Consider the following 10,980-nt stretch of genomic DNA (forward strand, 5'->3'; position numbering starts at 1 on the left):
TAATTAATTTTAGTGATAATTAGGAAATATTCCTCCAAGTTTTGTAACTATAGTGCTTACAGTCTCAGAGGGAAAAATACTTTAATGTGATTTTTTGCGTTTTTCCATTGAAGTCAATGGGATAATTTAATTCACTAATAAATTCATATCAATTAAACTATACAACATTTCTCTTAGCAAAGTACATGCCATCGATTCCCGGTCAATTTGACATATGGCTCAAGTGCGTACAGTCAAAACTGAGGGAGGGGTAGTGCGTCAAAATAAAGACTAGTGGAAGAAAAATAATAATAATAATTATAATAATAAAGTGTTACAATTACAAGAGTCTGGTTGCCTGTGGGCAACCACACTAATAATAATAAATATAGCTGCAAGCAGCGATAAGGCGGGACCAAGAAGACAATACGCAATAAGATCAATATGCACAAATAAGAATCATGGGCTGAGTTGGCGGTGGCCGGATTTGAACTCATGACCTTGTGCTCCAAAGGCAAGAGCTCTACTAACCGGACACAGTCAGTTTTCTCATTGTAAACAGTAACATCATTCAGTGTTTTTGGTAACAAGTATGTGTCCTCGTTTTGGGCATGTCATTATCCATTTCTACAGTGTGTGTGCTGTTCATGTGTTCACGTACAAACTTCTCTTCAACTGGGATTTCAGTTAATGGTCCATAGATTGTGTGTAGGACATTTCACGCGAATTGCTCAAAAATCCAGGTAGAAAATCAGATATAAGCATTTTTCAAACTGCTCAAAATGACGGAACATCTGAGGGTGGAGCTTACTTGTCAAAGTGACAGATGTGTTTGCTCTGAGTCAAGGAACATGTGGAAACAAGTGCCATGAATTTTGGCCAAATATTTGGCATGACACTCTACCATACTGTACAGTTGCAAACGCATATGACGCATGTATGTATTAGGGACAAAAGAAGAATTTTCACAAACCAGCAATTTTCATTGGCTCATAAAAACTTCATTCTTTGAACTTAAAAGAAATGTACTACATATAGGTCCAAAGTTCACGTGTAGAAGTTTTTGTGCATTTTTATCAAAGATCCTGGGAGGAGATACATTTTAACAGTTTTTCATATAATAAAAAATGGTGGGTGATCTAAAGGTCAGAGGTCAAAAGTCAGAACACGAAAGTTGTTCGGCATGAGGAGACACATATGTGTATCAAAGTGTCATTGCTAACGGTCAAACGGTTCATCAGATTACTGCGTTTCGCAAAAACCGACTGCACCGTTCAATCAGAACTGCAATTTTCACCAAAGTCACTTCGTGACTTCTTGGTCCCTTAATAATAATAATAATAATAATACTAACAACAATAGATGAGGTACCATACCTCCTCGCTCACGTAGTCCCCGGCGAAACGGATCAGGTTGAGGATGGTGTCAACGTACCAGGTGTAATCCACCGCATACTTCTCTGCTAGGATGGCAACCTTCAGCACCTGTAGGTAGGAAGGTCAAAGGTCATGCTATTCTCTGTTAGAAAGGTCAGTTTATTCTCTGTTAGTGTGTGTGTGTGTGTGTGTGTGTGTGTGTGTGTGTGTGTGTGTGTGTGTGTGTGTGCGTGCGTGCGTGCATGCGTGTGCGTGCATGCATCTACATACGATCTCCTCTCTGATGGAGTAGTCGGCCGTCTCCAGGTAGCTCAGCATCTCCGCTACGATCTGCTTAGAGTTGGAGCGATCACACATGGCGTAGAGGAGGTCCACCGCCCTCTGACGCACACTCACATCTCTCTCCGTCTGGAAGCAGTAGTGTAAAAGTAAAAAGTATCAATGTACAATGTACTAATAAGCTGATATAATATTAATAAGCAAAAGTCTGGAATTCAAAATGTACTTAAGAAAAAGCAGAGGTAATGGTGTCAAAAATGTACCAACAGTCAAAGTAAAAGTACTCATGCAGAATGTCTCATTTCAAGTTTTCAAATGTATAAAAATCTGTTGAAAATAACCACTCACAATGTGTCACATGGCGACGGATTGTGAGCTTGTAGATCGGCTATTTCAAATGGCCAAAATGTAAATAGGGCTGAAGTGGTTAATGTATTTTTTCATAATAATAATAATAATCAACTAGTAACTAAAGTTTAAAATATAGTGGAATTACACAAAAACAAAAGAACATGAATTCAAGGCTTCAACCCTAAGCCAAAATTGGGTGAACTACTCCTTTTGTGTGTGCCCACCTTGAGGGCATTGATGACGGTGTCGATGTGAGTCTTGACCGCCTCGTGGGAGAACTCTGAGCTGGCCAGAGTACACATGCTCTCCAGAGCCAGATACCTCAGGTTGGTCTCTCTGTGCTGCAGGAACTGACCCAGCTGGTTACACGCTCTGACCAATAGGGTGGGCTCACTGAGAGGGAGTGGGAAGAGAGAGAGCGAGAGAGAGAGAGCGAGAGAGAGAGTGTGTGTGTGTGTGTGTGTGTGTGTGTGTGTGTGTGTGTGTGTGTGTGTGTGTGTGTGTGTGTGTGTGTGTGTGTGTGTGTGTGTCAATGATCATCATTTTAACAAAGCTTTTTCTTAATTATTATTCTTGGGCCTTCTTTTTCTTTGAGCATATAATGAGGTACAACAGCACTATGTAAAGTACTATGTGTACTAGCACAGTACCTGTCATGGTGGATGATCAGGGCGATAGCCTCAAACAGCACAGCGTTCTTGGCGTTGGAGTGCTGAACCTTCTTGGACTTGGGAGGCTCCTGGGCCTTGTTCAGGATGCTCTCCAGACACTCTGTCAGGCGGCCGCGCAGCGCCGCGTCCTCTAGAGGGCAGCACAACACAACATATAACCACTAGCTTGTACCCTTTTAAAAGAAGATAATATAAGCATGGCTTTTGGAAAATGTACTATAGTCACTTATCTTAGTAATGTGATTCTATGTATTTATTCTGTAGGTGGTGTAGGAAGCTCTTGATTGTATTATGTATTGATGTGCAGTAAATGCTGGATATTGATGCTGGAAATGGAGATTGAAGGCAAACCAGGACAAAACCCAAATAGTACACTTCAGACAAAAAACATTACAGAGAAGTTCAGGTGTGTTTAATTTTGGGTCAATAAAAAATTTACGGCTATGGAATAGACTTGTGAAGATGTGACCAGCGAGTCGACTCACTAAAAATATCTTTAACTGGGATTTTAGAGGTGGTCACCCCTGGACAAATGAATTGAGAAGTTTATTTTATTCTAATGATTTTTATTTTCTATCTTTCAAAATAAGTTACAATATGATCAGAAGGTCAATGTTTTCCAGATATAAAGAGAAATGGTGTAGTGATATATGGTATAAACCTAAGTTGCAAACTTACTGTCTCATAAAGGACAGATACACTGTAGAACCACCCTAGAACCTTATGTGAAGTATAATTTAAACAAAAGACAACAATCTCTCTGTGCACAAATACGGTCAGAAACATTATCACTGGAGACTGGCAGGTTTAATATCTAACTGCATGACACACACACACACACACACACACACACACACACACACACACACACACACACACACGTCTCACACACACACACACACACACACACACACACACACACACACACACACACACACACACACACAGTGTACCAGGTGGAGGGTAGCATTGCAGGAGGCGCAGCAGTTTGACAGACAGCCAGGGTGCAGCCACAAAGTAGTAGGTGTAGTCCTGGAGGTCAACGGAGGCAGATGTCACGATCTGCGCGCACGCACACACACACACACACACACACACACACACACACACACACACACACAGAGATGAATTTCGTGCACTGATGAAGACCGTGAGAAGTTGAATCATGTTTTTCTCTCACTTAATAATCTGTACATTATAAACTATATGATAGCAGGTAAACCAAGAATGTAGCATCAGGCTACTAGTACTTGTGCGTTGTATTGAGCTTTTTTTTTTAAAGATAGATTTCTGTATTTTTTATAGGAGGGATAGGTATGCAGTAGACTGACAGGAAATGGGGAGAGAGATGGGGGGGGGGGGGGGGGACACGCAGCAAAGGCCGCCGGGAGCGGGAGTCGAACCTGTGGCACATTGCCGTTGATCAATGGCAATTGCACTTTTATAGCGCTTTCGATCAATCAAGCCATAATGCTACTTGCGTTAGCATCGGGTAGCTATCTTACTGTCCTCGCCATAATAATCCATTCTATCTGTATATTTCAATCGGCTGTATCTCCTATTCCTTGTCCCAGATGGCATTTTTGGTCAAAACAACGTTTCTTTGACGGCACACGATGTGGACCTCTCCAGTGTCCCGGCATAGATCCATCTTGTAAACAACAGTTGAACGAGACCTGTTCAGCTTCCTAGGATATGTCTACTTCCGGAAGTCTGGAAATGTGGCTTTTCAAAATAAGAGCTCAACTGGGAAAAATGCTGGCGTGAATTAGATGTCAAATATTTCAATAAATGCTAGCGGGCTAAGTGTTAAGAAGAAAAAAGAAAAAGAGGGGTTTAATCACTTTTCCATTCAATATTGCTACACGTCTATTGATAAATGTGTGTATATTGTGTTCATGTCAAGGTGCGGGTTTGTCCATATGTGTTCAAATATAATGTCTATGAATTTGACATATTTATATCCATATTAATAATTCTTCCATTTTTACACTTAAAAAACCTATCCACATGTTTCACACAGATTTACAGTAATTTATTTTCTTTTATAATATGCTGTAAAAGTGTGAAAAACTATATATATATATATATATATATATATATATATATATATATAGCACCTGACGAAGCTCACGGCGAAACGTGGCGTGCTAATAAATAAGTTGATGCAGTAAGTTGTCCGTCTCTGTTCCCTGGAGTGTGCAGTCCCTTCTTTGGAAGGGACTGCACCTCCTATGGGTCTTTTTGGATGTGCAGGAGTCCCCTTTTGGTCTCATATATATATCTATCTAATAATTCTAACAATGTCTGAATGTCTGTCTGTCTGTCTGTCTGTCTGAATGTCTGAATGTCACTGACAGCGCGTTATCTCATCATTAACTGCACGAATCACTCCCACTTTTTACACAGGCATGGACCATAATTATATGGAGGGCGTAACGGAGCCCTTTTCCCCATTTGACACATTAATGATTAATAATGAATTTATTAGTGAATTAACCTCGCACCTCCGTCCCTTAGCGACACCTGCATCACAGGCCACCGTTTTCACCGTTACCCCACTGGCATGCTTCCTCTAGCTACCGCTGCAACACAACAAAATGTGCCCTATACAATTTGGCGCCACGTGTGTGTGTGTGTGTGTCTCCTAATAGACAGCACAGCCGTTTATCCGTGGTCTATCTCCGACCGAGCCACACTATTAGCACACATCTCTCCATGGCAAAAAAATCTGCACGCTCCCACAATCCAGCTAGGCTAAATTTTACCGATTTTACCGATGTATTTCACTGTACAAATATTGTTTTTACATCACTCCAACCCCCTCAGGCCAGGAGGCGGTGTGTGTGTGTGTGTGCGCGCGCGCGCGCGCGGTAAACACTCAGCAACACGTTAAATTTCTACTTCTACTAAAGAAAGAGGCAGCGATGGAGCCATAAGTCCATATCCATACATTCGGGGACATAAATTGCGCTAAATACTTTTAAACATGACGCCAGCAGGCTGCTACATCGTCCTAGCTGTTGTGTGCTAAGCTACATCATCAACACTGCAATGACCAGGGTTGCCACATTGACTGAGAGGGAAACAAGCAACCAGGTCTATGAAAATGTTAACAGGCCAGATAAAGTCAGAAAATCCGAAAATACATCTAGAATAAGCAACAATATTGCTGACTGTCAAACATCATTTTCATGTCATGGACCACTAATATTCTATATATATATATATATATTTGCTGTTCATATATTCAGAACGGGTAAGGACTAGTATACATAATGTTTGATTCATTCACACTTCGTTGTGCAAATGTGTCGCTTGTGGAAAGGAGCTCCTGGAACTGTAAGATCTGTCCTTTTGAGACCTACCCTGCTGAGTCGGGCGACAGCCAATGAGACGGAGGTTCTGAAGTCGTCTGGACTCTTCTGAGCCAATGTGGTGATGAGGCTGGCAGCCGCCGTAACCACACCCTACACACACACACACACACACACACACACACACACACACACACACACACACACACACACACACACACACACACACACACACACACAGTTAAATAAAATTGTGAAAAAAGCTTGGGGGGGAAGAAATATTCTGTCATTTGTCTGGAAAATAATTGTGTTGAAAACATCGTGAACCTCATATCGTGATACGTATCGTATCGTGAGTTGAGTGCATCGTTACAAGCCTACTTACATGTCTATGAGGCCTTTCTGACCAATTGAGATTTTGAAGTTGATTATCTTTGCTCATGAAGCTCTCAGAAGGTTCACCATCTATGACTTTTCCTAATTATTCGATTCAAATAATCTCTGTTTAGTTTTTTAGTTTTTCATGTGAAACGTCTTCTAAATCTGAAATTAGCCATCCTCATACCATCCCTGTTTGTTAATCTTCGCTACTTGTCGGCTAAACTGACCGCTCTCACCCGTTCTCCTCCAAGGCAGCGAATTGCACACCTCCAGACCGCCTGGAGACGGCATTGTTCAAGTTAATGGCTCATTTGCATTTCACTGTCAGCTCTGAACCTGGTGACTCCTCTAAATAAAAATGACAACATGACAAGGCACTTTGGCGTTTCTGTGTTTATAATTCTCCAACCTTTTAACGTAAAAAATCCCAGCCTGCCTGCATGCGTGCGTATTTAGCGAAAACTGGGTCACAGCTACCCGACGCTCAATCATGACATGTAAAGTAAACCTTTGATTGCCTTTCAGCAAAAACATATAAATAGTAAAATTAGTGTTACTAACATGTACTGATTATAGATAAAGTAAAATGTTTGTTTTATTTACTGCGCAATGGCCGGCAAGGCTCCAGACATTTCCTTGGAGTGAGAATGCGTGCCATTGCTATTCCAAATTTAAAAAAATCACACCCGTGTGAAGTGAGGGGCACTCTTATCATACATCAAGCCAATCAAATAATCACATTCCGTGCTACAAACACATTCCGTGCTCAAAAGCACCTACACACAAAGCTGTGCATAGGAGGGGCTAGCGCCCCTCAATGACAGTGTTTGAAATTATTCCAACCCGATAGACCTAGGTTAACCTCTAAATGTTGGGTTGGTCAAAAGATAAAAATCACACCCATGTGAAGTGAGGGACGCTCTTATAATCATACATCCTCTCATTCTGGCCATTCACAATTTGTGCCCTTACTTTTCGATCTTGATATTTATTTTATATTTTCTAACAAGACAAACATGTAAAACACCAATGCAGGTGGCCTTACACAGGGACAGCTTAAACAATGAAACAAAGACAATAAAAAGGGGGGGGGGGAATTGAGAAAAGAAATAACCGTTAAAGACAAAAACAAAATCGATATTCATATACAAATATACTTACTCTGAAAACTCATGAGTCAGCAAAATATTGATAATTGTTTTCTTAGCAGCAGTTGAGGCAGCTAATAATATGCGTTTGACAACCCAGATTCGGCACAAACAAGGGACTAAATTATTTTCGCTCCTATGCGACCAAAATGTGGAACGCCCTACCAACAGTCATTAAGACATGTGAATCCCTTGGCTCCTTCAAAACTGCTCTCAAAGGGCACCTACGGATGGCTGCAATTCGAAACTGGCCTCTGTAAAAGCTGAATTTTTATCTGGATTGTACTATGTTTTTGTATGGACGTGGTGTTGGGTGCCTGCACATATGCACACATGGCATCAACGCATGGTGTTGTGTGCAGGCGCCCTACACTCTGTCTTTCGTTTTCTTTTATCCCCCTGTTCCCCTCACTGTATATATATTTTTTTCCCTTTTCGCTTCCTATATGATGAATTCCTGTTCTGTTCTTTAACTACATAGAAGTGTCTATTTGTTTGTCTCTAAATGTTTTGATGAATTGAACAATGTGGACCCTGTTGTAAACAAGTGTAAGGCTTAATTGGGTCGTCCACTCACAGTTAACAGTCTTTGTATTGAGTTTGTGCTTGAAATGTACTGTAATTCTGCAAACTGTTAATAAAGATTTCAATCAATCAATCAAAGTTTGTCCTGAAAGGTTAATGCGATGTTTGGGTTATAACCAATGAGAAGGTCTTCACTTTTTGAGGGGCGCTAGCCCTTCCTATATCCAGCTTTTAGTGTATGTTCACAAACTTTGTGAACATACATTAAATTCCCATTGACAATTTTTGTAACCTAAATTTAACACAATCAACCACCAATGAAGGGCCCCAGGAGCCCCTCAAACCAAGTACCGCGTGGTCCAGTTTCCCCAAAGGGTCTTTGATAAAATGGCAGCTCAACTCCCCCTGCAGAAAACGTGTGTGTGTGTGTGTGTGTGTGTGTGTGTGTGTGTACCAGGTGCTGGTCGTTCAGAAGGTGGACCACCCTAGCGGTCCAGTCTCCCATGGGCACCAGGTCAGGTGACGTCCTGTTGAGTCTCAGAAGACACAGTGCTGCACTCTGCTTCACACTGTCCATGGTGTCCCTGTTACCATGGAAACACTGTCACTATGCACTCTGCAAACCTTTATTGATTTAAGATTCTCAATGACTTTGGACTCCATTCCGTGATAGAATCAGTTCTCAGTTCTATGACTGACACACCTCTGTAACTGTGCATTAGCTATATGCAATTCATAGTGCTGTGTGTGTGTGTGTGTGTGTGTGTGTGTGTGTGTGTGTGTGTGTGTGTGTGTGCGTGCGTGCCCTACCCGGCCACCAAGATGCGAGGTATGTCCTCAGTGAAGGCCTCTGCCATCTCCCTGCTGCCCACGTTGGCCACACAGTGCAGCGCCAGGTTCATGAAGGTGGGGTTCCTGCTGGACAGGTCGTTCTTCAGGCCGTTGTTTATGAGCCGGATCAGGTCGCTGTTGGAGTTCACCAGCACTGAGATGAACAGGTACCCCTGAGGATGAATCACTGTTAATGACCACACTGAGATGAACAGGTACCCCTGAGGATGAATCACTGTTAACCCATTCTGACCTGAGATCAGATTCACACGAGGTTTCCACTGGACACACACTGGTCTGATGAACCAATTCTGACCTGAGATCAGATTCTAAAAAATGTCAGTCGTTCTTCGACTTTTTCAAAAATAGCAGACCTACAAGCTCGTAGCGCGCCACTCGGTGGCGCGCTATGAGCTTGTAGATCTGCTATTTTTCAATAGCTAAAGCATAACACGATGCTAACACCAAAACGGGTGCCCGGTCAGAATGGGTTAATGACCACACTGAGATGAACAGGTACCCCTGAGGGTGAATCACTGTTAATGACCACACTGAGATGAACAGGTACCCCTGAGGATGAATCACTGTTAATGACCACACTGAGATGAACAGGTACCCCTGAGGGTGAATCACTGTTAATGACCACACTGATAGATAGGTAGGTAGGTAGGTACATTAGTTGGGTAGGTAGGTAGGTAGGTAGATCTTACTATTTGTTTCTCTGTGTATTTATTAGAGCTCAGCAGGTTGACAGCCTCCATGTGACCAAAGTCGATGTCGTGTCCCAACAGGAAGATGAAGAGCAGCTTACACACATACTTCTTCTTACTGTAGCCATCCAGGGCCTTGTCTCCTACACACACACACACACACACACACACACACACACACACACACACAGACACAATTTACAATTTAGGCATTTAGCAGACGCTCTTAATCCACACATATTACTGTAGCCATCCAGGGCCTTGTCTCCCACACACACACACACACACACAACCTCACCCTCCGCTATTAGCTAAGAGAAGAGGTTCCGTGCATAGGTCAAAATGGGTCCAGCCCTCCAAGAGCAGTGAGAGAACCCTGTTTGCAGTATCGAATCCAAAAAGTAAAGATATTTCAGCAGAGGAACAGGTTGATGACTAAAAGTAATATATACTGTATCTTCTTACCAAAGGGACTTTCAAACTAGGAAGGGAATGAAGTGGTCAACCTGCGATGACATGCATAAGATCTGCTCATCCCAGCTTAGTAAGAGCCTAAGGTTCAGAGTAAAAATATTTAGGACGACCGTTGAGCCGATTCTACTCTATGGCTCCGAGACATGGACACTTTCAATGAGAGAAACGGCTGGAGGGCACTTACACCCGCCTTCTGAATCTCTCTTGGAAGAGCCACTCATCGACTGTCGTTCCCAGATGTCATCGCTAGGGACACATCAGTAAGCAGGAACTGGGATGGCAATGAAGGACCGGGAAGTCCATGATCTCGACCGCGGTCGAGAAATTATGAATGGTGTGTGTGTGTGTGTGTGTGTGTGTGTGTGTGTGTGTGTGTGTGTGTGCGTGTGAGCATGTGCGTGTGAGACTGGGGGATTAAAGGGGAGTTGTGCGATCTTGAGGATTTCACAACAATCTGCTTTTAAGTGGCTGCATTGTTCAACATCCTGTCTGTCTGCATGCATGCCTGTGCACGTCTGTCTGCACACGTGCGCGCACGTGTGTGTGTGTGTGTGTGTGTGTGTGTGTGTGTGTGTGTGTGTGTGACTGTGAGTGTGTGTAGAGTAAACTGTAAACATTCCATGGTAACATCTGTGTTGTGGGGGGTTGGGATGTGGAGGGGGGGGGGGGGGGGGGGGTGCAGGGGTCAATAGGCCAACTTGCTACATGTATGTGATGTGGTCACAACCAACTAAAAGCTACAATCCGGGACTGATCATGCTATGTGTACGTATGTTTTTATTTACTGTTAGACGTTCCTGTCGCCCCATCTGATACTGTCATTCTGAGTCTGGACACGCGGACAACCTCTTGAAGTGCTGACTCAAATGACTGTGTGTGCTACAATAATTGCTACAATAATGAGCAGGGCACAATTAAACAATTAGAATGTGTGTGTG

General features: G+C 42.7%; 1 protein-coding gene across 2 annotated transcripts in view; it reads right to left on the reverse strand.

Moving 5' to 3' along the window:
• Window positions 1-10,980, reverse strand: part of LOC308311440 (AP-2 complex subunit alpha-2) — a 34,560-nt gene that overhangs the window by 20,105 nt on the left and 3,475 nt on the right. For both annotated transcript variants that reach the window (XM_080758128.1, XM_080758127.1), the window contains exons 3-11: window positions 9,569-9,711; window positions 8,838-9,031; window positions 8,482-8,611; window positions 6,025-6,126; window positions 3,610-3,718; window positions 2,636-2,786; window positions 2,210-2,378; window positions 1,626-1,763; window positions 1,356-1,463 (exon numbers count right to left, since the gene is read on the reverse strand). In XM_080758128.1, the coding sequence (XP_080614254.1) occupies window positions 1,356-1,463; window positions 1,626-1,763; window positions 2,210-2,378; window positions 2,636-2,786; window positions 3,610-3,718; window positions 6,025-6,126; window positions 8,482-8,611; window positions 8,838-9,031; window positions 9,569-9,711 (1,244 nt within the window). The remainder of the gene's footprint in view (window positions 1-1,355; window positions 1,464-1,625; window positions 1,764-2,209; window positions 2,379-2,635; window positions 2,787-3,609; window positions 3,719-6,024; window positions 6,127-8,481; window positions 8,612-8,837; window positions 9,032-9,568; window positions 9,712-10,980) is intronic.

The sequence above is a fragment of the Protomyctophum bolini genome, assembly GCF_963924005.1.
Source record: "Protomyctophum bolini genome assembly, chromosome: 1".
Classification (NCBI taxonomy): Eukaryota; Metazoa; Chordata; class Actinopteri; order Myctophiformes; family Myctophidae; genus Protomyctophum; species Protomyctophum bolini.